The sequence below is a fragment of the Mustela lutreola genome, chromosome 6 (assembly GCF_030435805.1).
Source record: "Mustela lutreola isolate mMusLut2 chromosome 6, mMusLut2.pri, whole genome shotgun sequence".
In the NCBI taxonomy this organism is placed as follows: domain Eukaryota; kingdom Metazoa; phylum Chordata; class Mammalia; order Carnivora; family Mustelidae; genus Mustela; species Mustela lutreola.
The window spans coordinates 123,254,009-123,281,438 of record NC_081295.1 but is presented as its reverse complement, the minus strand read 5'-3'; the positions used below and the strand labels follow the sequence as shown (position 1 = coordinate 123,281,438).

Genomic DNA, 27,430 nt, shown 5'->3' with positions numbered 1-27,430 from the left:
GGGAAAGAAAGGTGTTGACGGACCAGGCTCCCCTGAAGGCCAGAAAGAGCCCACACGTGGGCCTGGCTGGAATGGGGACTTGACATGTAGGGATCCGATCTGACACTCCCCAGTTCTCAGGAGAGTCTGCCTCAGCCTCCTGCACCCCAGAGAGCTGGAGGTGCTGAGCCCTGGGATGGTGATGGGAGGGGGCTCTAGGCATGGTTACTGGGAAGCTCGCTCCTTGGACCTTTCCAGGCTGGGCTTGGTAGAAGGGAGAGTTAAGAGTCGGGGGACCCCAGAGAGGGACATATTGGGGTACCTGGAGAATGGAAAAGGAAACACACGAGACTCCTAAGAAGGTGTTAGCGGCAGGGCAGAGGAGAATTTATTGGGGTCTCTTGAAGAGAATTGGATGCCTGGGGTTTGGAATCACTCATCAGAGGCATCTAAGAAGTGGCAGCGTGTTCTCAGGTGACGGTGGCCTGCAGGAGAAACGACAGGAGTTGCTCGGTGCCGCAACCCTTCTGCTCTTCTTTGTCTCCCCCTCCTCCAGCTCTCTCTTCACCACTGCCTTGGCCCCCTTCCTTACATTTGCCTTGGTAATAGACGGTGCTGCCCATGGCCACACAGATAAAGCTGAAGGCATAGAATCCAGCCCGAAGGAGGAGGACGGTGCTGGCCCCTAGCCGAGGACGTCCTGCATGGGGGCGGTAGAAGAAAGGGGGAAAAGGGGGCCTAAAGATGAAGCAGGCGCAGACCCCAGGCCCAGGGATGGACAGAGAGCAGAGGACTCAGGGAAAGACTCCCAATTTCCAGGAAGAGTGGGGACTCCCATCTCACCTTTCTCTACCACCAGCAGAGTCCCATTCCCTGTCCCAACACCTAGGCCCAGCACCTCCACCCTGCACACGTAGACTCCTGCGTCACAGTCTTGGGTGTCCCAGATGTGCAGCTCGGCCTGATGGTCACAGAGGAAACGGGAAGGGGGGAGAGGGGCCAGGCGGCCCCTGAACTCCGGGGTCCCATTCCTCACTTCCTTCCCTGGGGCCACCTTGTCCCGGTACCACATGACAGAGCCAATGGCCAATTTCCCTCGGCTGGCATTGAAGGAGCAGGGCAAGAAGGCAGCGGTGCCCTCCTGGGTATGAATCTCAGGGGGCTGGAACACCCAGAGAGCACAGGATCCTGGCAGGCAGAGAGAAGACCCAGAGAAGCACCTCCGCGGTTACAGTACCGAGAAAGGACAAGAGAACTTGCAGTAGAATATCCCAGCTGTGTCCCCACCCATGGAGGACCCAGCGGGTCAAGCACTTTGCTACCTCATGAAACCCCTTCCTTTCCACCAGCCTCATTTCTTAAAATGGCTTATTAAATAGTTTTTCAAATCCTTTCCTGTGCCAACTCTCATCCTCACCCCATCCCATCACTCTCCGACTACCTTCACTAGTAGTGTCTTGCTGAAACTTAACCTGTCCCATTGAAATTGGAGCTCATTAATGCATGTGGCTGCCTAGCTAACTAATAATTAACTATATTATTTCATTACTTTCATACCAATGGCAAACTGTATAAGGTACACCACCCTCGCTACTTTGTTTTTTATTAAAGAGCATTAACTAATAAAGTCTTCATGTGAAGACATAGCAATAATTGATTGAAATCAATTTGACTCAACCAAATTGATGAATTAAAGCAATTAGTAAAATCTCCAATTAGATTCTCTAGTTCATGAAATTTACCTGCCATTTGTCTACTTCAGCGGTTCTCAAGCTTGAGAGCACATCAGAATCACCTGGAGTGTCGGTTAAAACAGATTCCTGGGCCCGACTCTCCCCCAGTTTTTTACTCAGCGGGTCTAGAATGGGGCCTGAGAATTTGCCCAGATTCCCAGCTGATGCTAAAACTGTGGGTCTGGAGTCCATACTGCATTTAGTTCATGGGTATGGCTGATAGTTAATGTCCCTCAGTTAATTAAAATCGGTTTCACTAAGAAACTTCCCTTAGAGTTAATTAGGTCTCCCAAACTCCTAATTATATCTAGACCCTAGATAATAAGCCTTCTTTAATAGGCTTATTAAGCTCATCAAATTAAAATTGACCCCTTCCAAAAAAATTTACCTCTTCCTCCCTTCAAGCCCTTTATACTGGTTCTTCAGCTTTATCTTACTAGGATGGTGGCTGAGAAGAAAGGACCTCGGGGACGGAAGCTGGAGTATGACCCACCCAGTGGGCAACATGGAGAAATGGAGGGAACTGTGAACTGGGGGTGTCCACGTTACTTCGGCTTCTGGAGGACCCCACAGGTCCCACTCTCCTTTCCTAGCCACTCTCCTTAGGCCTCCATGTCAGACTTCCCCATCCTTGCCCCTCCTGGCCCCACACCCCTCAAAAGCCCTCTCACCTGGATGGACCATGATAAAGATGAGCAACAGCATCTGGGTCATGTCGGAGGGTGTTCCCGTTGGCAAAGGGGATCTGAGAAGTAAGGTCAGGGTGGAGAAAGAAAGCCACTGCTTGTGGCTAGGCCTTTGGTCACCAGATGGAGGTGGGCAGCTTCCTATGACACACAGGACTCACATATCCTTTATCAAGAACCTCAACAGGGGCGCCTGGGTGGCTCAGTGGGTTAAGGCCTCTGCCTTTGGCTGGGGTCTAGGGATCAAGACCCGCATCTGGCTCTCTGCTCAGCGGGGAGCCTGCTTCCTCCTCTCTTCATCTGCCTGCCTCTCTGCCTAGTTGTGATCTCCGTTAAATAAATAAAATCTTTTTAAAAATACTTAAAAAAAAAAAGAACCTCAACAGCCTAGGACCTCGGGCATCACAAGCGTGCCTCCTTGAGGAGAGAGGATGCTGTTAATGGCAGTGGTCACTAGGTCACTAGGAAGTGGGGGGCAACACATCGTCCTGTGGCCCAAGTGTTTGAGAGGAAAGGGAGGGCTCACACTAGGGTGGGAGGGTGAGAACAGGATGTGGTCCCCCTACCTCCTGAGGTTCAAGAAGACCAACCACTTACCCAGAATAAGCCTCTAGGAGCCCTCCTGGGCTCAGCGCTAACCTACTCCCCCCTTGTCTGGACTCCACAGTGCCCCCGCCCACCCCATCTGTTCTCTTCCCTTTAGGCGGACCCACCCCCAGGACTGCTCTAGAAATTCTCTCTTGGAGGGGATTAGGAGAAGCAAGCTGATTGGCGGTGGAGGCAGGCGGTTGCTAGGGACTTTGTTTGGAAGGTTCATTTGCATAGCAATCAACCTGTTTTACTTAGCTGTGTAGACTTGGGTGGTTTGGCTGAGTGAAAGCAACCTGATGGCGAGGTCTGCACTCATTCATATTCAGATCTCCATTAAAGGAATATACCTCCCGCTGAGGTCTGCTTTACTCCTTGTGTTCTGCCAATACTTAACACCCACTGGTAAACCCACTCATTTATTATTTTATTCGCTGTTTAGCTAGCATTTCTTGAGAAACTACCAAGTGCCCCTTACATTAAAAATATTCTTACAGACACAAAGGAAAGACTGAGTTTGTAATGCCAAGGTTGTACAGGGATTGTTTCAAGACTATACCACACATTCTTGTATGTGACTCACACATCTACATGTGACAGCACAGCACATAGAAAAGGAGGATTACAGGCTTACAGGCGCAATACCTGGGGAGGCATGGACCCAGCCCTCACCACACAATCCTCTCTGGCTCCTTTTATATATATATATATTTTTTTTCAAGATTTTATTTATTTATTTGATGGATAGAGATCACAAGTAGGCAGAGCAGCAGGTAGAGAGAGAAGGGGAAGCAGGCTTCCCGCTGAGCAGAGAGCCCGATGTGCCCCCCCCCCCCCATCTCAGGAGCCTAAAATCATGTCCCCAGCAAAAGGCAGAGGCTTAACCCACTTGATGAGGGAGCAGGAGGCTGGCTGAGGACAGAGCAAAAGCTGGCACCTTGCACCCCCTCTCCACCTGCTCCCCTCCATAATATGTGTAGCATTCCTCAGGCACCCCTGACTGCCATAAAACGATAGTTAACTTGCAGAGATCACAATCCTTCAGGACAGGAATCTCCCTTGCTCTACAGATGTCCTAGAAACCTACAAACAGGGAGGTTACCTTATCAGTAGCACAAATTTCCAGAGGCAAATAACTCTCAGTTCCTGAAGCCCTAATGTCTCCCTCCCACCATAAACTGGAGGAGGCTGAGGTAGAAGGGAATGTAAATGATAGCAGGATCATAACACCCCACCAAGAATCTCCCAACTATCTTGATGTTAATGGCTGACCTAAAGACGACATTGATCAAGCCACAAGGGCAAGGCCTCCTCCTGGCACCTTGTAGGCCCTCTTTAACATATGAAAACTCCCATCCTTTCACCACCACCCCCAACCGCAAGGTACATAACCTGCCATCCCTCACAACCCGGGGCAGCAGCTCTTCCTGCCCACGGGTCCTGTCTCTGTGCTTTAATAAACCACCATTTTGCACCAAAGATGTCTCAAGAATTCTTTCTTGGTCATCGGCTCCGGACCTCAGCCCACCGAACCTCACCTAGGTTCTAGAACTTCATCACACTGAGCCACCCAGGTGCCCCTGGCCCCTTTTATATTAATGCATCTTTTTTTCCCTGGGTGTCCCTGTTTCTAGCTCTGTTTCATAATGTATTATGATCACTGCAGTGATCTAGAGTTTTGTTTTGGAGAAGCAGCAATGTCATGGTTAAGAATGTTGGCGTGGAGTCAGCCTGAGCTCAAATGCCAGCTGCACTACAAACTAGTTACATGATCTTGAACAAATTATTTAACCTCTCAAACCACCTACACAAGCCACAGGCCACATAATCTGGGGAGGATTGACTCAGCCATTCTTCATCAGTAGAGGGTCTTCCTCCTCTAATCTGAGGGTGTGAAACCAAGGTCCTGTGGCAAGGCAAGGACTGCCCCCTGGTGGTCATGGAGCATGAGGACGCCCAAGACACCGGTAGGTGGTTTTTCTTGAACAGGCCTTAATTCCAGCTTCTGCCTAGTCCCTTACCTTGCCTCGTCCTATCAACAGGCCATGTCTGCCCCCAGAGAGTCACTGTGAAGGAAATTGTCTCTTCTACTCAACTGTGAGAAGCCCACGATTTGAGGAGAGAGTAGAGATCACCACCGGTGGAGTAGGGGTCAGGGGCTGGAATGGGCAACGGACCTGAAGATCAAACTCCAGACTTTCACAGTTACACAGAGCGCTGCTCCCTGTCCCACGGCGATGCAGCTTAGAAGTCAAGTCAGCCTAATATGGAGTCCTGGTTCCACTGGTCCACACACCCGTGAGATGAGAACAGTATCTGTCAACATCCGGACTTCACTGTACTGGGTGCCCAGGGTATATTAGCCCCCAGGTCCTCCCCAGTCAGGGGCCAGGATGACCATTGTTACAGCTGTGTCTGAACTCAAGGATACCCCGCTTTCTCCACCTCTTGTCTCTACCAAAGATTTCCAATATCCAAAAATCGGAATTCCAAAGATTACTCTTGGAAAATTTTTTTAAGTCCATCTAGAATAAATCCTAGCATATGTGTAGCTCCAGGGATCTTTTTCAATAGCTCTGAGACTCTCTAAGGAACTTTAACCCACAAGATGGGAACCGCTGCACTAACCAGCTCAAGGATGGATGCTTTCAAAAGAAACTTTTACCAGGGACTCAAGAGGAAAGGCAACGAATAAAGAAGTTGTGAAGTGGGGCGCTTGGGTGGCTCAGTGGGTTAAGCCGCTGCCTTCGGCTCAGGTCATGATCTCAGGGTCCTGGGATAGAGCCTCTGCTCAGCAGGGAGCCTGCTTCCCCCTCTTTCTCTGCCTGCCTCTCTGCCTACTTGTGATCTTTCTCTCTGTCAAATAAATAAATAAAATCTTTAAAAAAAAAAAGTTGTGAAGTGAATGTGCACCTGTCTTGGGTCTCATTTATTTATTTATTTAGAAACCAACTATTTTTTTTAAAGATTTTGTTTTATTTTTTAAAAGATTTTATTTATTTGTCAGAGAGAGAGAGAGAGCACGCACAGGCAGACAGAGTGGCAGAGGGAGAAGCAGGCTCCCTGCAGAGCAAGGAACCCGATACGGGACTTGATCACAGGATGCTGGGATCATAACCTGAGCCAAAAGCAGCCGCTTAACCAACTGAGCCACCCAGGCATCCCAAAAGATTTTATTTTTAATTAATCTTTACACCCAGTATGGGGTTGAACTCACCCCAAGATGGAGTAACATGTTCCTCCACAGAGCCAGCCAGGTGCCCCTCTGGTCTAACTTCTTTAACACTGTGCCATGGGCTGCCTCGAGGGAGGTCAGAGCTCAGAGCAGGAAAAGAGGTGAAGACACAGAAGGAACCCTGGAATCTCAGCACCGTGTCCCATCTTACTGGGGGTTTCCTCCTGTGTTGGTAGTGGTGAGATGTGGGTGACTTCTCTTCTAGCCAAGTCCTTACAAACATTTTCAATGAATTAGTGGCCCCCATGTTCCCCTTTCAGTCTCTAACCACAGATTCTCCTCTGAGTCTCATGCACTGGACCTCACCACCTTCTGCCCCCTTGCTGTCACGGTCTAATCTCCTTCCCATTCACCAGGAGCAGGCACCTAACTCTCCAGCTTCCTTTCTATTTCAACTGCTGCCATCTCTCTAAGAGACTTCATGTCCACATAAATGATGTTTTAAAACATTGAGATATAATTACACACAGCAAAATGCAGATCTTTTAAGAAACATTTGAAGTGTACAGATCTTAAGTATACAATTCGACATTCTCTGACAAATCTATATACCCCTGTAAATAACATTGGAAGTGAGATACAGATCATTTCCATCACTCTAGAAAAATTCTCCCATGCCTCTTTTTGGTTAATCCCTTTCTCCTTCCAGAACCAACTACTGATTTATACCCCTACAAATGTATACCCCTATATTACACTATTCTTAGACTTTGTATAAGTGTAATCACATAGTATACCCTCTTGTATCCGGCTTCTTTCACTCTGTATAGTGTCTGTGAGATTCATCTATTGTTGTGTGTATCAGTAGCTTGATCCTTTTTTTTTTTGCTGAGTGCTATTTCATAATATGGATGTACCACAGTTTATTTATCCACTCACCTGATGAGGACAAGTGAGTTGTATGAACACTCCTGTACACATCTTGCAAATGATTTTTCTTTACTTTTCTTTTCTTTTTTTAGAAAGAGAATGTGTACTAGGAAGGGGGTATGGGGAGGGAGAATCTTATGCAGACTCCTTGCTGAGTGCAGAGCCCAGCTCAGGGCTCGATACCACAACCCCAAGATCATGGCCTGAGCAGAAATCAAGAGTCAGATGCTCAACAGACTGAGCCACCCAGGTCCCCAACAAATAGTTTTTCAATATACTAATTTCACAGTTGCTTTACCTGGTCTACTCCAACAATCACCCTGATTCCCCATGGCCTACAGTTTGGATCATGTCACCATGGAAGTTGTTCCACTTTGGAATCTTACCTCCCCTTTCCCAGGAAAATAAAAGCAATTAGGCCTAAGTCCCTCCAGACTCCTGTACCCTATACATGTGCTTTTACGTGATTCAGCTATTGGTGGACTTTTGGGTTCTTTCTCTCTCACTTTCATTCAACAAATTGTGAGCCTCTACCATGGCCTTACCTAGGCAGTCCCGTTATAGCCAGTTTTAACTACTGCTTATTCTCTGTTGAGACTCCAGTCTACATCTCCATCTCGGTCTACACCTTTACCTGAGGCCTCTTTCCTGAGGTCTAGGTCCAGAATATCTAGCTGTCCTCTAGACATCTCCTCCAGAGTGTTTCACAGGCATTTCAAAATCATCAGGGTCCACCCAAACTGCATCGGGCTCCTATGGTCCCCATCTCAGTGCATGGAAGCACAGTCCACCCCATCACTTAAGACAAAAACCTGGGATAATCCCTCATTTCCCTCATCCAAACAATCTCTAAGTCCTGTCCATTCTGCCTTTAAAATATCTCAAGTATCTTCCCACCTCTTGATTGTCATTGCTGTTTATTTTTTTATTATTTTTGTTTAAATTCTATTTATTTGTTCGACAGACAGATCACAAGTATGCAGACCGGCAGGCAGAGAGAGAGGAGGAAGCAGGCTCCCTGCTTAGCAGAGAGCCGGACGTGGGGCTCGATCCCAGGACCCTGAGATCATGACCTGAGCCGAAGGCAGAGGTTTAGCCCACTGAGCCACCCAGGTGCCTCAATTGTCACTGCTGTTTAAAGCCATTGTCATCTCAGGATGAAACCAGTACAATAGCTTCTCTGATGGACAGTGTGGTTTCTCCTCAGTATCCATTCCACAACTCCCTCTCCAAGTCTTGGGGCCCATTCATCCATTCAACAACAGTTTTACTGAGTTCCTCCCACACGCCAGGCATTCTGTCTTCTTCTTCCCTTACATCTTTCTTCTTCTCTCTCGTATTTCCCACATCTCTGTCCACAACTCTTTCCTCTCACCATCTTTATTCACATCATTTGTTTCTTCCCTATGTCTCCACCCACATCCCACATCTCTCCGCACATCTTTACCCATTCCCTCCACACCCATCTGCTTGTTCACTCATTCATTCATTCAGTAAATATTGGTAAGCGCCTTCCCTGTGCTAGGCACCTATCTCTCCATCCCTCTCTTCCTTCATTTCCATCTACATCTCTTTCTGCCTCTCCATCTTTCCTTATATTTTCCCCAACACATCTCTTTCACCCAACCCATCTTTCACGCTCTTTCTCCTCCATTTCTCTCTGGGTGGGAGAATGAGTCAAAGCTGGAAAGGCATTCCCCTTTTTCCTCTGGGAGCTGATCACTCCTTTCCTGAGAAACCTTCCCAGACTCCACCAAGTCTGACTGGGACCATTCGCAGATGCCCTCTGATTCTCTGTGCCAGATTCTTTATTAAAAAATTAATCTGCTTTCTGCCTGTGGACGCCACCGAGTAAGCATCGTTAAAGTCTCCCCTCCCACCGCCGTCATGTCTAAGTCAGAGTCTCCCAAAGAGCCTGAACAGCTGCGGAAGCTCTTCATCGGAGGTCTGAGCTTTGAAACAACCGATGAGAGTCTGAGGAGCCATTTTGAGCAATGGGGAACACTTACGGACTGTGTGGTAATGAGAGATCCGAACACCAAGCGCTCCAGAGGCTTTGGGTTTGTCACCTATGCCACTGTGGAGGAGGTGGATGCAGCCATGAATGCAAGGCCACACAAGGTGGATGGAAGAGTTGTGGAACCAAAGAGGGCTGTCTCAAGAGAAGATTCTCAAAGACCTGGTGCCCACTTAACTGTGAAAAAGATTTTTGTTGGTGGCATTAAAGAAGACACTGAAGAACATCATCTAAGAGATTATTTCGAACAGTATGGGAAAATCGAAGTGATTGAGATCATGACTGACCGAGGCAGTGGCAAAAAGAGGGGTTTTGCTTTTGTAACATTTGATGACCATGATTCTGTAGACAAGATTGTCATTCAAAAATACCATACTGTGAATGGCCACAACTGTGAAGTAAGGAAAGCGCTCTCTAAGCAAGAGATGGCTAGTGCTTCATCCAGCCAAAGAGGTCGAAGTGGTTCTGGAAACTTTGGTGGTGGTCGTGGAGGTGGTTTGGGTGGGAATGACAACTTTGGTCGCAGAGGAAACTTCAGTGGTCGAGGTGGCTTTGGTGGCAGTCGAGGTGGTGGTGGATATGGTGGCAGTGGGGATGGCTATAACGGATTTGGTAATGATGGAAGCAACTTTGGAGGTGGCGGAAGCTATAATGATTTTGGCAATTACAACAATCAATCCTCAAATTTTGGACCCATGAAAGGAGGCAATTTTGGAGGCAGAAGCTCTGGCCCTCATGGTGGTGGAGGCCAATACCTCGCCAAACCACGAAACCAAGGTAGCTATGGTGGTTCCAGCAGCAGCAGCAGCTATGGCAGTGGCAGAAGGTTTTAATTACTGCCAGAAAACAAAGCTTAGCAGGAGAGGAGAGCCAGAGACGTGACAGGGAAGCTACAGGTTACAACAGATTTGTGAACTCAGCCAAGCACAGTGGTGGCAGGGCCTAGCTGCTACAAAGAAGACATGTTTTAGACAATACTCATGTGTATGGGCAAAAAAACTCGAGGACTGTATTTGTGACTAATTGTATAACAGGTTATTTTAGTTTCTGTTCTGTGGAAAGTGTAAAGCATTCCAACAAAGGGTTTTAATGTAGATTTTTTTTTTTTTGCACCCATGCTGTTGATTGCTAAATGTAATAGTCTGATCATGACGCTGAATAAATGTGTCTTTTAAAAAAAAAAAAATTAATCTAAAATATTAAAGGAAAACTAACTTTTAATTTAAAATTACAAAAGACAAAGAGGAGAGAAACCAGATAGTTAACAAGCTCGATCTAGGGAAATATGTAGAATCTTTGAAAAACTAGAAAATATATGTTGTTTTCACATACAACAAAGACATTTAGAAAAAAAGAATCAAAATCATATAGAATACAATTGCTGACCAAAAGCCAAGACAATTTAAGAGCAGTAACAAAGAATATTTATTATATGCTTGGAAAAAATTTTAAGTGTTTTCTAATGTATTTTAAAACTTTTTTTTTTAAAGATTTTATTTATTTATTTGACAAAGAGAGATCACAAGTAAGCAGAGAGGCAGGCAGATAGAGAAAGAGACAGAGGAGGAAGCAGGCTCCCCACTGAGCAAAGAACCCTATTCGAGGCTCCATCCCAGGACCCCGAGATCACAACCTGAGCGGAAGGCAGAGGCTTTAACTCACTGAGCCACCCAGGCACCTCTGTATTTTGAAACTTTAGAAACCTATCTCTAAATAACTCAAATGCTAAAGAAAATATAATAATAGGATTTAAAATATTTTGTACTGAACGATACTGAAAATCCTGCCTATCTAAACTGTTGAGGGCTGGGAAACTGCTTCTCCCTCTCCCCGTCCCCTTCACCCCCCTACCCCTACCTCATGTTCTCTTGCTCTCTCTCCCTCTCAAATAAATAAATAAATCTTTTAAAAAGGGGGCACGCAAGGGTGGCTCAGATGGTAAATCATCTACCTTGGGCTTAGGTCATGATCTCTAGGTCCTGGGACCAAGCCCCATGTCTGGCTCTCAGCTCAGCAGGGAGTCTGATTCTCCCTCTCCCTCTGCCTCTCCTCCTGCTTATGCTCTCTCTGCCTCTCTCTATCTCTCTCAAATGAATAAATAAAATCTTCAAAAAAATAAAGAAAAAAAGAAGAAAAAGTTTGAAAGTCATTGAGTTGGACGGTTATTTCAAGAAATTAGAAAAAGAGGGCACCTGGGTGGCTCAGTCAGTTGAATGTCTGCCTTTGGCTCAGGCCATGATCCCAGAATTCTGGAATAGAGCCCTACTTTGGGCTCCCAGCTCACCAGGGAGTCTGCTTGTCCCTCTCCCTCTGCCCTTTCCCCCTACTTGTGCGGCTCTCTCTCTTATTCTCAAATAAATATATCTTTTTTTTTAAGTTTAATAATAAAAAAAGAAAGAAATTAGAAAAAGAGGGCACCAGGGTGGTTCCGTCGGTTGAGCCCATCTGCCTTGGTTTAGGTTATGATCCCAGAGTCCTCAGAGTCCTGAGATAGAATCCTGCATCAGACTCCTTGCTCAGCAGGGAGACTGCTTCTCCCTCTGCCTGCTGCTTCTTCCTGCTTGTGCTCTTATCTGTGCACTCTCTCTCTCTGATAAATAAATAAATAAATAAATAAATAAAATATTTTTAAAAAGAAATTAGAAAAAGGGCATTGAATAATTTTTTAAAAATTTAAATAATAAAGATACTTTTAGAAATTAATGAAATAAAACAATAGAGCATTGTTTTTGCACCACACCCAGTGCTCCATGCAATCCGTGCCCTCTCTAATACCCACCACCTGGTTCCCCCAACCTCCCACCACCACCACCACCCCCCCTCCTTCAAAACCCTCAGATTGTTTTTCAGAGTCCATAGTCTCTCATGGTTCACCTCCCCTTCCAATTTCTCTCAACTCCCTTCTCCTCTCCATCTCCCCTTGTCCTCCATGCTATTTGTTATGCTCCACAAATAAGTGAAACCATATGATAATTGACTCTCTCTGCTTGACCTATTTCACTCGGCATAATCTCTTCCAGTCCCTCTATGTTGCTACAAGAATTGAGTATTCATCCTTTCTGATGGAGGCATAATACTCCATAGTGTATATGGACCACATCTTCCTTATCCATTGTTCCGTTGAAGGGCATCTTGGTTCTTTGGACAGTTTGGCGACCGTGGCCATTGCTGCTATAAACATTGGGGTGCAGATGGCCCTTCTTTTCACTACATCTGTATCTTTGGGGTAAATACCCAGTAGTGCAATTGCAGGGTCATAGGGAAGCTCTATTTTTTTTTTTTTAAGATTTTATTTTTTTATTTGACAGACAGAGATCACAAGTAGGCAGAGAGGAGGAAGCAGGATCTCTGCTGAGCAGAGAGCCCGAAGCGGGGCTCGATCCCAGGACCCTGGGATCATGACCTGAGCCGAAGGCCGAGGCTTTAATCCACTGAGCTACCCAGGTGCACCGGGAAGCTCTATTTTTAATTTCTTGTTTTCCAAAGTGGCTGCACCAACTTGCATTCCCACCAACAGTGTAAGAGGGTTCCCCTTTCTCCACATCCTCCCCAACACATGTTGTTTGAGCAGGAAACATTTTTAAATATTTTACATATTTACAGAGACTACTAATATTAAAAATCTCTGACCAAATTGATTATGCAAGAAAGGAAAAGGGGAGAAAAAGTCATAAACACACAAAAGATAAATAACTTAAAGGGAATATAATATCAGATACAGTAAATATTTACATTGCAAATTTTGATAAGATGAATAATTTTCTTTTTTTAAGATTTTATTTATTTTTATGAGAGAGAGAAAGATAGAGAATGAGTGGGGAGAGGGACAGAGGGAGAAAGAGAAGCAGGCTCCCCACTGAGCAGGGAGCCCCAAGCAGGGCTCCATCGCAGGACCCCAGGATCATGACTTGAGCCAAATGTGGCCCCCAAGATGAACAATTTTCTAGAAAAATGTCTGACCACACTGACTTAAGAAAAAATGAAAAGGCTGATATACCTATAACCACTAAAGAAATTGAATCAGTTGTTTAAAATGTAGCCATCAGTGAGGTTCCTGGCTGGCTCAGTGATTTGTGATCTCAGGGTCATGAGTTCAAGCCCCATGTCGGGTGTAGAGATTACTTAAATAAATAAATAAATAAAATTAGGGAAAAAACTTAATCATCAAAAAAATCACCGAGCCCAGATAGTTATGAAACCTTCAAGACAGATCATTCCAGTCATATAACGATTATTCTAGTGATCAGGAAGCAGGAAAAGTTTCTCCACTTATTTCATGAGATTAATGTAATCTCGATACAAAAGCCAGGCAATGGCGATCTGAGAAAGTAAAATTATTAAACAATTTCACTCATGAACATAAATGCAAGAAAAAAAGAATGTAATAAAAATTTTAACAGGGATGCCTGGGTGGCTCAGATCAGGATCTTCCTTTCAATTCAGGTCATCATCTCAGGGTCCTGGGATGGAACCCCATATCAAGCTTCCTGCTCACTGGGGAGCCTGCTTCTCCTTCTCCCTCTGCTGCTCCTTCTGCTTGTATTCTCTCTCTGTCAAATAAATAAATGAAATATTTAAAAAATAGGGGCACCTGGGTGGCTCAGTGGATTGAGCCTCTGCCTTTGTCTCGGGTCATGATCTCGGGTCCTGGGATGGAGCCCCACATCGAAGTCTCTGCTCAGCAGGGAGTCTGCTTTCCCCTCTCTCTGCCTGCTGCTCTGCTTACTTGTGATCGATCTCTCTCTCTTTCTGTGTCAAATAAATAAGTAAATAAATTTTTTTTAAAAATTTAAAAATATATTAACAAACCTAAACCAGAATTGAATAAATAATATAAAACAGCTTAATTAACCAAGGGCACCTGGATGGCTCAGTCAGTTAAGCGGCTGCCTTTGGCTCAGGTCGTGATTCCAGGGTCCTGGGATAGAGTTCTGCATGGGTCGCCCTGCTCATTTGGAGAGCCTGCTTCTCCCTCTCCCTCTGCCTGGCACTCTGCCTACTTGTGCTCTCTCTCTATCTCTCTGTCAAATAAATAAATAAAATACTTAATAAAACAACAACAACAACATGGGGTGCCTGGGTGGCTCAGTGGGTTAAGCCTCTGCCTTTGGCTCAGGTCATGATCTCAGGGTCCTGGGATGGAGCCCTACATGGGGCTCTCTGCTCAGCAGGAAGCCTGCTTCCCCTCTCTCTCTGTCTGCCTCTCTGCCTACTTGTTATCTCTCTGTCAAATAAATAAATAAAATATTTTTTTAAAATATAAATAAACAAATAAATAAATAAATAAATAAAAATAAAACAACAACAACTTAACCAAGCAGTCTTTATCCTAGGAAAATAATTCACTATTCGTACACTTCCCAATTCTGTCCATACGATTAATTCATTACATTAATAGATTAAGGAGGAAAATCCATGGGACTATCTCAGTCAATACAGTAAAAGCATTTCACAGCTTTTATTCATGATAACAACTACTCAAATTTTAAAAATAGAAAAAAAAATATTAACAGTTAGTTAAGGTTCTGCTTTTGGCTGCTCAGGTCATGATCCCAAGGTCTTGGGATCAAGCCCCACGTTGAGCTCTCTGCTCAGCTGGGAAGCCTGCTTTTCTCTCTCCTTCTCTCTGCCCCTCCCCCTTGCTCATACTCATGCTATTTCTCTCTCAAATAAATAAATAAAATATTCTTTAAAAAGAAAGAAAAACATTTCACAACAGTCATTTATGATTTTAAAAATTTTGAATGTATATTATGTCTTCATTCTCCCATGAAATTTAGTGTTCATTTTTGAAATAGCTTTGTATTTTTCTTCTGAATCTTTCCTCCTGTTCCCATCCATACCCTCTTGTTATCCACCATCTGTTCACCGAGTACTTGCATTTCTGATATGTGTCCTTCCTTCACTGTTAAAGAACTATACCAAGTTTTGTTGTTTTTCAGTTCATGATGGCATTTTGGGCTGCAATTTCCACCAGCTTTTGGCAATGTATTTCTGGTGTATTGTCATCTGTCAGTAAATTGTGTTGCTCTTTTTTTTTTTTTTAAGTTTAAATTCAATTTAGTTAACATATAGTGTATTATTTGTTTCAGGGGTAGAATTTAATGATTCATCAGTTGCACGTAACACCCAGTGTTCATTACATCACGTGCCCTCCTTAATGCCATCATTCATCCCCCCACCCAACTGTGGCATCCCTGTTTGTTCCCTATAATTAAGAGTCTCTTATGACTTTTTATCTTTTTTTAAATTTTTCCTTCTCCTCCCCATGTTCATCTGTTTTGTTTCTTAAATTCTCCATATGAGTGAATTTATATGGTATTTGTGTTTCTCTCACTGACTTATTTTGCTTAGCATAATACCCTCTAGTTTCATCCATGTCACTGCAAACGGCAAGATTTTGTTGCTCTTTTTTACTTTTTTTCTCATAGTTAACCAAACAGAATCTCTGTTCATTTCTTTTTTTTTCTTTTTCTTTTTTTTAAGTAAACTCTATGTGCAACATGGTGCTAAAACTCAAGACACTGAGCTCAAGAATTGCATGCTCTATGAACTAAGCCAGCCGGGTATCTTTTTTTAAATGTTCATTTTTTTATTTTAAAGATTTTATTTATTTATTTAAGGGGCGCCTGGGTGGCTCAGTGGGTTAAGCCTCTGCCTTCTGCTCAGACCATGATCTTAGGGTCCTGGGATCAAGCCCTGCGTCAGGCTCTCTGCTCAGCAGGGAGCCTTCTTCCCCCTCTCTCTCTGCCTGCCTCTCTGCCTGCTTGTGATCTCTCTGTCTCTCAAATAAGACCTTTAAAAAAATATTTTATTTATTTATTTGAGAGAGAGAGAGAGAGTGAGCGAGAGAGAGAACATGAGTTGGGGGGAGCAACAGAGGCAGAGGGAGAAGCAGGATCCCCGCGAGCAGGGAGCCCAATGTGGGGCTGGATCCCAGGACCTCGGGATCATGACCTGAGCCCAAGGCACACACTTAACCGACTGAACCATCCAGGAGTCCCTTGCCGGCACTTTCTGAGATGTGCCCCCTCTGGGTCTCTTTGGACATTTCAAAACATTTTCTCTCCACCTTTACCAGTACTTTTTTTTTTCTTTTGACAGAGAGAGAGAGAGAGAGAGCACAAGCAGGGGGAATGGCAGGCAGAGGGAAAAGGAGAAGCAGGCTCCCGCAGAGGAAGGGGAGCCCAATGTGGGACTCGATCCCAGGATCCCGGGATCATGACCTGAGCCAAAGGCAGACACTTAAGCAACTGAGCCACCCAGGCACCCCCAACTTTACCAGTACTTGAAACCATTTGGTCAGTCTTGCGCTCAGCCTCTCCTTGGGCTGAGGCATTTCCTCTCAGGAGGGAATATTTGCTTTTTTCAGAGGTGACACTTGGACCCTCCCCCTCTCCCTGATTTTCCCTGAGGCACTGCTGGGGACTGCCTGTTTGATTGGAATCTGGGCACACAAACACAGGACTTGGAGTCTAGGTATGCTGTGAAAATGTAGCACTCATGCCTTTGTGTGCGTGTGTGTTTGTGCAATCTCCTTATGGCTGAGTATGGTTTCCAGGAGACAAGAGGTGAAATTTGGTAATAAATTGCTGCTACACTCCCCTCAAAGCCCTAAAAGGAGATGTTTTATTATTTCTTAAAGATTTTATTTATTTATTTTCAGGAAAGAGGGAGAGTGAGCCAGTGCACAAGCATGGGGAACTTAAGCAGGATCCCCTTCGAGCAAGGAGCCCAATGCAAGCCAAAGGCAGACGCTTAACTGGCTGAGCCAAACAGGTGCCCAAGGAAATGTTTTCTTTTTTAATTTTTAAAAGATTTTATTCATTTATTTGATTAAGAGAGAGACAGCAAGAGAGGGAACACAAGCAGGGGGAGAGAGAGAGGGAGAAGCTTCCCTCGGAGCAGGGAGTCTGATGTTGATGTGGAGCTATATCCCAGGACCCTGGGATCATGACCTGAGCGGAAGGCAGACACTTAACCACTCAGCCACTCAGGTATCCCCCACCAAGGAGATGTTTTAGAAAATCGAAGGCTTTCAGTAAGGCTGATGCTTCTCTGCCTGGCTTCAGGGAGAGCTTCTTGTTAACCAAGCTCCTGAGTCTGGTGCATGCATACACCAGGAAGCCCTTTTGCCCATTTACACTGAGAAATAAAGCTTCAGAACTCTGTTTCTTCCCAGACCCGCACACTCACTTAAACATGCATGCACACTGTATCAGTCCGAGTCCCAATAGGAAACAGCACCCTCCAGTTAGGCTGATCGGAGGGCGCCTAGGTGGCTCATTCAGTAGGGTGTCTGCCTTCATCTCAAGTCATGATCCTGGAGTCCCAGGATTGAGACCTTCTCAATGGGAGTCTGCTTCTCCCTCTGCCCCCACTCCTGCTCATGCACTCTCTCGCTGTCTCTCAAATAAACAAATTTTTTAACTTTTTTTTTTTTTAAATTAGGCTAATTTGAGGAGCTAGTTTATTTACAAAGGTGAATGGAGTATAGGGGAATCCCAAGGGATATGCCACGGAAAAAGATTACAGCAGCAATTCTTCCTCAGGCTGTATCACAGATGTGTTTGGCATTCTAATAAAGCATAAAGTAAAAAATATACATAACAAAGTAAATCAATTACATTGAATTCCAGTTACCAAAATAGTAATAAAAAGTTGGAATGGTTGGCTCAGTTGGAAGAGCATGCAACTCTTGATCTCAGCGTTGTGAGTTTGAGCCCCACATTGGGTTGGAGATTACTAAAAATAAATAAATAAATAACTTCAAAAATAAGTTAGAAGATAGAATAAATCATGCACTTTAATAAATCATGTACTTTATTACCACGTTATATAAAAGATAAGACATTTAAAATACAGGCAATGGGCGCCTGGGTGACTCAGTTGGTTAAGCGTTTGCCTTTGGCTCAAGCCATGATCTCAGGGTCCTGGAATTAAGCCCTGCATCAGGCTACCTGCTCAGCAGGGAGTCTGCTTCTTCCTCTCCTTCTGCAGCTCCCCCTGGTTGTGCATGCTCGCTCTCTCTCATAAGTAAATAAAAAATATTTTAAAAAATTAAAATATAGGTCAGTTAAGCCCCACATTGTGTCGACAGTTTACTTAAAAAAATTGTACAAGTGGATAAAGCTTTCTGTATTCAAATGAACATTATTATTTACAATAATGGAAAAATAACTTCATTAGCGATGCAGTTAGGGAGCACAGCTGGCTCAGTCAGTAGAGTACGTAACTCTCGATCTTGGGGCCGTGAATTTGAGCCCCACCATGTTGGGGGTAGAGTTTGCTTAAAACACAGGCACCTTGAAGTTAGATTTTAAAAAATAAAGACACATCAGTGCAAACTATATTATTGTTTGAACAAGGACTTTAAACTGTGGGGCCCCCTGGCTGGCTCAGTTGGAAGAGCAGGCAACTTTTGGTCTTAAGGCTGGGAGTTCAAGGGGCACCTGGTTGGCTCAGTGGGTTGAGCCTCTGCCTTGGGCTCAGGTCATGATCTCAGAGTCCTGGGATCAAGCCCCGAATCGGGCTCTCTGCTCGGTGGGGAGCCTGCTTCCCCCTCTCTCTGCCTACTTGTGATCTCTCTCTCTGCCTCAAATAAATAAATAAAAATCTTTAAAAAAAAAAATAAAGGTTGGGAGTTTAAGCCCCATGTTGAGTGCAGCGATCACACAAATAAACTTAAAAAAATAATAAAATAAAAAGAATTTTAAACTGAGATGTGGATTTTGACAAGCAATGCATGTAATGTTGAATATGAGAAAAGGGTGTACATTTTTTCCTTTCCAAGTTCACAGACCACCTGACATCTATCTCCTGGGGTACTGAATCCAAGAGGAAGATAGAGCTTTGCAGTGCAGGTTGCCTGGAGAGAAGCACTGTGCATAAGTGGAGGTTTCCGCCAGCCTGAGGTGACCTCTTGGGAAGGGAGCCAGTAGAACGAACACCCACTGCTTAATGTCTTCCTTCCTGCTATTTTCCTGCTAGGCTCTCCAATAGCCAAAACCAACTGGAAGCCAGAGGTGCCTTTGATGTGCTCTGTACAGGGTAGCCTCCTGTGGCAGAGAGCAAAGTGGGAGAAGGAAGGTATAGAGGCAAACAGAACACACACACCAACAAGTTTTCTGGCCCGCATATGCTTTTCCTGTAAGCACACTCCATGGAGCCTAATTCTAAGCAGCAATTCCCCCTGGAGAGCATGGAATCATAACAAGAGCCCGTAGCAACACGGGGCCGGTTCACAGGGATTCTAATCTCATGGGGTCTTTCTGGTGGGTCATTTCTTGAGTCCGCTCAGCGTTGTCTCCCTGACTGCTTGGCTGGACACAAACAGGCCTGGCCTCTGTGATTCCTCCTTTTCTTCTTCCTCCAAGACTGACCAGCCCCACCACCCACTAACCCATGCTTAAGCTACCTTGACACCTTCAGTCTGGGTTCAGCAAGCCTCACAGGCTAGGGCACCTCTTTCCCTGCAATGACTCTTTGACACTTGACCACGTGAGAAGCACCCGAGGCACTTGTTAAAATCCTATTGTCGGGCCCCATCCCCAGAGTCTCTGATTCAGTAGGTCTGAGCTGAGGCCCAACCAGGCACATTTCTTTCTTTCTTTCTTTCTTTTTTTTTTTTTAAGATTTTATTTATTTATTTGACAGACAGAGATCACAAGTAGGCAGAGAGACAGCAGAGAGAAAGGAAAGGAAGCAGGCTCCCTGCTGGGCTCTGTGGGGCTTGACCCCAGAACCCTGAGACCATGACCTGAGCCAAAGGCAGAGGCTTTAACCCACTGAGCCACCCAGGCGCCCTGCAACCAGGCACATTTCTAACACACTTCCTCCTAATGCTGCAGGAAGGCCAGTCCAAGAGAACCACTGTTTTAAGGAGTTTCTGCATTATCTCTGCTCAGATCTAGATTTTGCAGCCTGTCTGGGAGCTATCTACTTTCCTTATCTCCGTGTTCTCATGGATTCTTCAAAGCTGCCCCCTAACGCACCCCCCAACCATTTCTAACCCTTACCCAGAAGTCCCCCTTCACCCCTGCTACTAGGAGCCAGCCTTCTCTGGCTGGGTGACCTTGGGGGCTGGGTCCCTGAGTCTGTGGGCGATGTCTTCTAGTATGTCTGTTCTTCTTCTTCTTTGTTTTTTTAATATTTTTTTTTAATTTATTTGCCAGAGAGAAAGAGGGAGAGCACAAGCAGAGAGAATTGCAGGCAGAGGGAGAAGCACGCTCCCTGCTGAGCCAGGAGCCCAATGCAGGACTCAATCCAAGGACCTAAGGATCATGACCTGAAGGCAGAGGCTTGGTTAACTGAGCCACTCAGGCGACCCCTGTATGTCTGTTCTTTACAGGCTTTCCCCACATCTGTGTTTAGGCTGGGTTTTGTTCTTCACTCTTTTGTCCTTCTAGATACTCTTACTCTCCACTTGTGCCCCATGTCAGAGTAGCTGTTACTTTATCCCAGAAAGTTTCTCTGAGCATCTAACTCTATACCCCTAGGGTAGTCTGCCAAACCATTCTTGATGGAAGGAATAGTCTGGGAGGCAGTCTCATCCTGAATACAGGCCAGAGCCTTCCCAATGGCCAATACGGCCCTACACAATCTGGCCTCATCTCCTGCCTGTTTCCACTCATACACCTGGCTCCAGCTACACTGGCCATCCTGCTGCTTCACAAACACTCCAGCTATCCTGACATGTTCTTTCTTCAGGACCTTTGCACTTGTCTGAAATGCTCCTCTCTCATATAGCTACATGGCTTATTTCCATATCTCTTGAAATCTTTTTTAAGATTTTATTTTTAAGTAATCTCTACACCCAGCATGGGGCTCAAACTGACAACCCCGAGATCAAGAGTCACATGCTGCACTGAACTAGCCAGATATCCCCCTACTTGAAATCTTTGCTCAAATATTTTCTCAGAGAAGCCTTTCTGCAGTCCCTAGGTGGCTCAGTCAGTTAAGCATCTGACTTCAGCTCAGATCATGATCACAGGGTCCTGGGATCAAGTCCCCCCACAGGTTCCCTGCTCATCAGGGAGTCTGCCTGTCCCTCTCCCACTCCTTCTGCCCCGCCCCAGCTCAAGCTCTTTCTCTCTCAAATAAATAAATAAAATATTTAAAAATAGTAAAAAGAAAATAATATAAAAATAAAACAGCAGTCTACCACAGCACTTCTTATCCCCCTTCCCTACTTTGTTTTTCTGCATAGGTACTTGCCACCTTTGATATGTTTATCATTTTTAGAATTTTTTTTATTTGTAAGTAATCTCTACATCCACTGTGGGGCTTGAACCCCAAGATCAAGAGTCACATGCTCCACTGACTGAGCCAGCCAGGCATCCCAATATGTTTATTTTTATGGTCTGTCTTCCACAGTTAGACTGTTCACGAGGACAAGAGCCTACATGTGTTTGGATCACTGAGGTGGCATTCATTGTGCACTTGATAATTATTTGTCAAATGAAAATATGAATAAAGAAATGAATTTCCCCCACTAGGCGCTAAGACATGAGTGTATGGTTGCAGCTTTCTCTGAAAGGAGAGAGGCAGCTACAGTAAAGGGAAGTCCAGAATTCTGAGTTCACCCCAGCATGTCCCCCCACTTGCACGGGTCAGGGAGAAGGCAGTGAGAAGTGAATGCTCCCAGCTGCAGAAGGGGAAGTAATGTGAAGGCGAGAAGAGAAGAAAGGTGTCTCCATCGATGCTGGCGCAGGGTGGGTGGAGCTCTGGGTGGGGAGTTTGTGGTTTATTTATATATTTATTTAAGATTATTTATTTATTTATTCATTGGGGGGGGTGCGCAGAGTGAGAGGGAGAGAGAATCTCAAGCAGACTCCCCACTGAGCAGGGAGCCCCCTGCAGGGCTAGATCTCACAATCCTGAGAAACCAAGAGTCAGACAGTCAACCGACTGAACAACCCAGGACCCCCTGGGTGGTGAGTTTGAACAAAAACATCTCAGTGAGGGGAACGTGCTAGCCTCTTCTCCCCTGGAAGTGACTGCCCATGCAACAAAAAAGGAAACAGGATGTGAGTGGGGAAGACATTTTTTAGAGGCAACTTAACCATTCTCTTGAACCCGTGGTGATTGACACCGAATCACACACATGCACGTGCGCAGGCACACGTACACACACACACACTCACACGCCCTTAACATCAGCTTCACCCCCTGGTTCTTGTGTCCACAAATACTGTCTCTCTCAGCACCTCTTTCAGTTCCCCCAGAGAATCTACTTAAATTCTTGAATTCCTGAGCTCTGTAGATTTCACGAACTATTTCAGGGGAGATAAGATGAGCGGGTTCCATTGCACATCTGAAAGTGAACAAATATGACTCATGTGTTAGGCATTGCCCTATTTCCAAGTGCCTCAGACCCGGAGGGAGGCTTCTCTCCCTTTCAGACCCTACACCGTTTTGCCATCTTTTTAGATCTGCCCCTGGACTTCAGATTTTTCTCCCATTCACATTATAGAAAAATCCAGTCAGCCCTTCCTCGGCTGTGTACCCAAACTGTGTGCCCAGACTCGTGACACCTGAGAAAATGTAAGCCTTAAGACTTACCTGACCCTCCAGACCTGTTCAAAGACCATTTATTTGTTCCGGAGAGTAAATACCCCTCCCCCACACCTCCAGCGGCTTCTTTCTCTCCTGCACAGATTGGGCTCTCCTTAAGAGGAATTGAGGAGAATGTTATTTTCTCACCTCAATCCTAGAGCCCCTGGCCCCTTCCTCCTGGGGTGCTCGTGTCAGCAGAAGCTGAGGGGGAAGTGAGGCCTGGGACTGGAGGAGGAGGGAATGAGGGGAAAGGGGAAGTTCAAGAGGGAGGCCTCAGAGAAGGCTGATGGGAGAGGAGAGCCAGTAGACAGAGCTCCAGCTCCGTCTCTGTCCACCTATCTACTGGTCTCTCCATCAGCATCTACTGAGCTATGAGCCAAACCAGGGATTTACAGGGTAAGGAAGGTAGAAGAGGCAGAGCCTAAAATGAGAGCAAGGAGATGGACAGACCTGGGCAGGGCTAGGAGGTGGAGACAGGCTTAGGAGGGCAGAACTGTGATGACCCTGGGCCTGCGTGGAAGAAAGAAGAGGAATGGGGGGTGAAGAAACATTAACCTCTGTGTGTCCCCTCAGGAGGAAAAGCCTTTGGGCTGCTGAAGGCCCAGCAGGAAGAGAGACTGGATGAACTCAACAAGGTAAAAGGAAGATCTAAGGGGGCAGGACCTGGGGGGAAGGGGCCCCTGAACCAGGGGACATATCCTGGCTCCTTGCTTTCTCCCACAGCAATTCCTGGATGATCCCAAATATAGCAGTGATGAGGATCTGCCCTCTAAACTGGAAATCTTCAAGAGTGAGGGGGAAACTGAAGGGGCAGAGGGGGAGTGAGGAGGGTGGGATTTCCTCAAGAACAGAGAAGGGACCGGAGAGACGCAGAGTCTACATACGTAGTGCGAAAAAGGGAGGCTGCCTCCGTTGTTCCCCCTTGTTGCAGTCTCTTTCCTTGGGCTGCCCCTCTAGCACCCTCTCTTGTTCCCTACACCTTAACAGGGCCCCTCAACCCCACCCGCACTTCCTCTGCCTGCCCTACCTCCTCTTTCCACATCTTCCCCACCTAGCCTTTAGTCAGTGGACCTTTCCTCAATCCCCTGTGCTGCCCGTCCCTGGGACCCTCCAGCCAGTGCTTACCCTATCTGCTTTCTCCCCTCATCCAGAGAAATACATGGAGTTTGACCTGAATGGAAACGGAGATATCGGTGAGAAAAGGGTGATGGGGGCATGTGCAGACCCAGGAAGAGGGAGGTCTCTCCTACTGTGCTTATTCCTGGTGATTTGGGAGAGGGCCCAGCTACCAGAGTAGTAGGGATGAGAATGGGAATGGGAAGGCGAAGACAGAGAGAGAGAAAGAGGCTCCCTCTTCTCATCCCCTCTCCTCTGCCTCTAGATATCATGTCCCTGAAGCGGATGCTGGAGAAGCTTGGGGTTCCCAAGACCCACATGGAGCTCAAAAAATTAATCAGGGAGGTGTCTGGCAGCTCTGGGGAGACTTTCAGCTACTCTGACTTCCTCAAGATGATGCTGGGCAAGAGATCTGCCATCTTAAAAATGTGAGGGTCCAGTGCCAACCTTTCCTATGCTTACCTGTTTTTTCCTCAACCCTACCCCATCCCCAGGGTCACCCATACATTACTCAGCGTCTATTTCTTCCCTTCTTTGAGGGACCCTTCCAAGTTCCTATCCCTATCCATTGTTCTGGTCCCTGCAGCCCCTAGCATGGCCATCCCTACTCTTCTTCCTTCTCCTCCGACCATAATAACCCCTGTCCTCTTCCAGACTTTCACAGTAGCCTATGATTTATTCTCTTGAGAAGACAGTCCCCTGATCCCTCTGTCTCTTCCCATCTCAACTAGGATCCTGATGTACGAGGAGAAAGCAAGAGAACAGGAGAAGCCAGCAGGTCCCCCAGCCAAGAAAAATATCTCTGAGTTGCCCTGATTTGTGGTAGGGGAGATGTGGTGAGATTGATGGGACTTCTAAAGACCCCAACATGGGAAAAGGGCACAGAATTGTGGGCCAGAGGTACACTAAATTAAATAAACTATCCTTCTCCAGATCAAGTCAGTTTGGTCTCCGTTTGGGGGGATTTTTTTCCCTTGGTCTGGGAAGAAGTGAAGCATCATTGAGGGAAGGGCAACAAAGGATTTGCCCATATGAACAATCCATCCACAATTTTGTAATGTGTCAACTATAGCAGATGGTTTTGTACTTCAAGGGAGAGTCCAGATATATGATAGCCTTGTTCTCAAGGAATTTAGATGGGACAAAAGGACATGTACAGACAAAAAAAAAATCACCCAGGACCATGGGGAAGAACAAGGATTCTCTCTTTTTTCCCCTAAGATTTTGCTTTTGCTTTTTTTTTTTTTTTTTTTTTTGACAGAGCAAGAGATCACAAGTAGGCAGAGAGGCAGACAGAGAGGGGGGTGCAGGCTTCCTGCCGAGCAAAGAGCCCAATGCGGGGCCCGATCCCAGGACCCTGAGGTCAAGACCTGAGCTGAAGGCAGAGGCTTAACCCACTGAGCCACCCAGGTGTCCCTAAGATTTTGCTTTTTTTTAAGTAATCTCTATCCCCAATGTGAGGCTCCAACTCACAACCCCTAGATCAAGAGTTACATGCTGTATTGACTGAGCCAGCCAGGTGCCCCAAGCAAGGGTTATCTTGAACCAATATTCTCCATCATTAGTCTTTGTTTACCTAACAAAATCACTAAACCTTTCTCAGCCTTTCATCTGAAAGTGGGGATGATCTATTTCACAGTGCCTGATGTATCAGAAGCCCTTTATAATGTTTAAAGCTTGAATGGATGGATGGATGGATAGATAGATGGATGAAAGAACTGATGATGCTATTGAATTGAGTAAAGGATTCACAAAACTATAACATCTGATCATTTAAGCACTAAATGAGTCAGTGAGGTCCTTTTAGGGGACAAGCTGCCGAACTGAGCCTAACGAAGGGAAAGGGGACTTCTATTTGGAGGATATTGAGGATAGATACTGGGGATACAGAATACTTGGATGGCAGAAAAGATTAAAAAGCCAATCCCAGAGAAGGAAGGAAAGTCAGAGTTCCCAAGCCTTCAGTAAGGCTATTCCTAGACCTTTCCTCCAACAGGTCCAGATGAGTTAACTCTAGCATTCCCCAGTCTCTGGCCACTTTTTCAGATTTCCTTACTTTCTGGAGAGGGATAATCTAATTATTATCCCAGATAATAATCTAATTATTACACTGGCTTGTTTCCTGTACTGAGGACAGGAGTGTTGGCTCTTCCCAGTGGCAAAGCCAGGTTAGCCTCCTAAAATGTGCTACGGTAACTGTGTGGCACTTCAGATGAGGAAGATATCACTGCAAGTTGGATAAAATAGCTGAATATAACAAAATCAATAGTTATTGAGCACCCACCCTATACCACCCTGAATGCTTTCTGTGTACTAATTATCTTAATCTTTGCAACAACCCTGGTGACGCCAAGGAGGATACAAAGGAGCTGGAACCTAAATAATTCATTCATTCAGGATAAATAAATTGGGTTCTAGTCATACATCAGACTATTATTACACAGCAACAAGAATGAACAAGCCACAACTACATGCAGCAGTGTGGATGGACTTCCTCAACATAATGTTGAACAAAAGAAGACAGACACAGGAGAACCCTTCCTATACAATGCCATCTGTATAAAGTACAAGAGAGGGCAAAACTAACATATGTTGTTATAGGGGCACTAGGGTGGCTCAGTCATTAGGCGTCTGTCTTTAGCTCAGGTCATGATTTAAGGGTCCTGGGATCGAGCCTCGCATCAGGCTCCCTGCTCAGAGGGAAGACTGCTTCTCCTTCTCTCACTCCCCCTGCTTGTATTGTCTTTCGTTGTGTGTCTCTCTGTCAAATAAATAAATAAAATATTTAAATATATATGTATATATATATACATGTATGTTGTTCTAAGGTTAGTACTAAGCCTTGGGGGAGGGCAGTGACTGGAAGAGGCCCTCTAGCAGCTTCCATGGTGCTAGTAAAGGTTTTATTTTTGGCTACATGTTCTGCTCATTTTGTGAAAATTCATCAAAAATAAATAAATATAATATGCTTTGATAAAAAGACTTTAAAATCATTTATTAGGCGTGGGAAGTGCCTCGTGGCTCAATCAGTTAAGTGTCTGCCTTTGGCTTGGGTCATGATCCCAGGGTTCTTGGATCAAGCCCTGAGTTGGACTCTCTGCTCACTGGGGAGCCTGCTTCTCCCTAGGTCTGCCCCTCCTCCTGCTCCTGTGCTCTCTCTCTTCGTCTCTTTCTCTCTGTCAAATAAATACATAAAATCTTAAAAAAATCATTTATTGGGCAACAACGTACCATTCCTTATTCTAGGTGCTTGGGTTATAAGAGTCACAAAACAAAGATCCTTGCCATTGTAAAGTTTATACTCTGTTGTGGAAAATAGTATGAGAAGAGGACACACAACAAACGATAACAATAATTTAAAATTTATATGATGTTAGAAGAAAAAGTAGAGCAGGTTAAAGGGGTTCAGGGGTAACATGATGGTCAGGGAAGATTAAAATTTTGAATGTGTAATCAGGGTAGGTGAGAAGACGACCAACACCATACAAAGACATCATGGAGGTAAAGGAGTAAGGGTCGTGGGTTTTGCGGGGAAGGGTCACCTTGGCAGAGCAAAGAGAAGCAAAAGGGCTCCAAGGTGAAACATGCCTGGCAGAAGTAGGGAAAGTGATAAAATCAGGGGGCCAAATCATTTAGGGTCTTGTAGGCC

General features: G+C 45.4%; 3 protein-coding genes across 6 annotated transcripts; 2 read left to right on the top strand and 1 right to left on the bottom strand.

The window, feature by feature from the left end:
- Window positions 1-336: 336 nt before the first annotated feature.
- NCR3 (natural cytotoxicity triggering receptor 3) lies at window positions 337-22,833 on the bottom strand. 3 transcript variants are annotated; one of them, XM_059178959.1, is made up of 5 exons: window positions 22,813-22,833; window positions 2,384-2,457; window positions 823-1,167; window positions 572-679; window positions 337-464 (listed from the first exon to the last, which is right to left on the bottom strand). In XM_059178959.1, exons 2-5 carry the CDS (start codon window positions 2,424-2,426, stop codon window positions 412-414), a joined length of 549 nt encoding a protein of 182 aa, XP_059034942.1. In that variant the 5' UTR covers window positions 2,427-2,457; window positions 22,813-22,833; the 3' UTR covers window positions 337-411. The 3 variants fall into 3 exon arrangements, with proteins under 3 accessions (XP_059034942.1, XP_059034940.1, XP_059034941.1); XM_059178957.1 differs by lacking the exon at window positions 22,813-22,833 and adding an exon at window positions 22,672-22,796; XM_059178958.1 differs by lacking the exon at window positions 22,813-22,833 and adding an exon at window positions 2,996-3,082.
- Window positions 8,930-9,956, top strand: LOC131834370 (heterogeneous nuclear ribonucleoprotein A1-like). The gene has a single exon (XM_059178949.1). It carries the CDS (start codon window positions 8,979-8,981, stop codon window positions 9,939-9,941), a length of 963 nt encoding a protein of 320 aa, XP_059034932.1. The 5' UTR covers window positions 8,930-8,978; the 3' UTR covers window positions 9,942-9,956.
- Window positions 22,834-22,903: 70 nt separating the features above from the next.
- On the top strand, window positions 22,904-24,719 carry AIF1 (allograft inflammatory factor 1). Of its 2 annotated transcripts, XM_059178960.1 has the most exons (6): window positions 22,904-23,061; window positions 23,239-23,300; window positions 23,389-23,455; window positions 23,817-23,858; window positions 24,047-24,209; window positions 24,513-24,719. In XM_059178960.1, the coding sequence occupies exons 1-6, from the start codon at window positions 23,037-23,039 to the stop codon at window positions 24,595-24,597; spliced, it is 444 nt and encodes a 147-aa protein (XP_059034943.1). In that variant the 5' UTR covers window positions 22,904-23,036; the 3' UTR covers window positions 24,598-24,719. The 2 variants fall into 2 exon arrangements, with proteins under 2 accessions (XP_059034943.1, XP_059034944.1); XM_059178961.1 differs by lacking the exon at window positions 23,389-23,455 and having other exon boundaries at window positions 22,930-23,061.
- The last annotated feature ends 2,711 nt before the right edge of the window (window positions 24,720-27,430 follow it).

Bases quoted from the DNA above. Each gene is read 5' to 3' on its own strand.
- LOC131834370 (XM_059178949.1), top strand. From the start codon at position 8,979: ATGTCTAAGTCAGAGTCTCCCAAAGAGCCTGAACAGCTGCGGAAGCTC.
- NCR3 (XM_059178957.1), bottom strand. From the start codon at position 22,700: ATGGTCTTTGAACAGGTCTGGAGGGTCAG. The intron at 1,168-2,383 runs GTGAGAGGGCTT...TCTGCCTGCCAG, and splicing joins CTTTATCATGGTCCATCCAG to GATCCTGTGCTCTCTGGGTG. The intron at 680-822 runs GTGAGATGGGAG...GCCCCCATGCAG, and splicing joins TCTGCTGGTGGTAGAGAAAG to GACGTCCTCGGCTAGGGGCC.
- AIF1 (XM_059178960.1), top strand. From the start codon at position 23,037: ATGAGCCAAACCAGGGATTTACAGG. The intron at 23,062-23,238 runs GTAAGGAAGGTA...GTGTCCCCTCAG, and splicing joins CCAAACCAGGGATTTACAGG to GAGGAAAAGCCTTTGGGCTG. The intron at 23,301-23,388 runs GTAAAAGGAAGA...TTTCTCCCACAG, and splicing joins GACTGGATGAACTCAACAAG to CAATTCCTGGATGATCCCAA.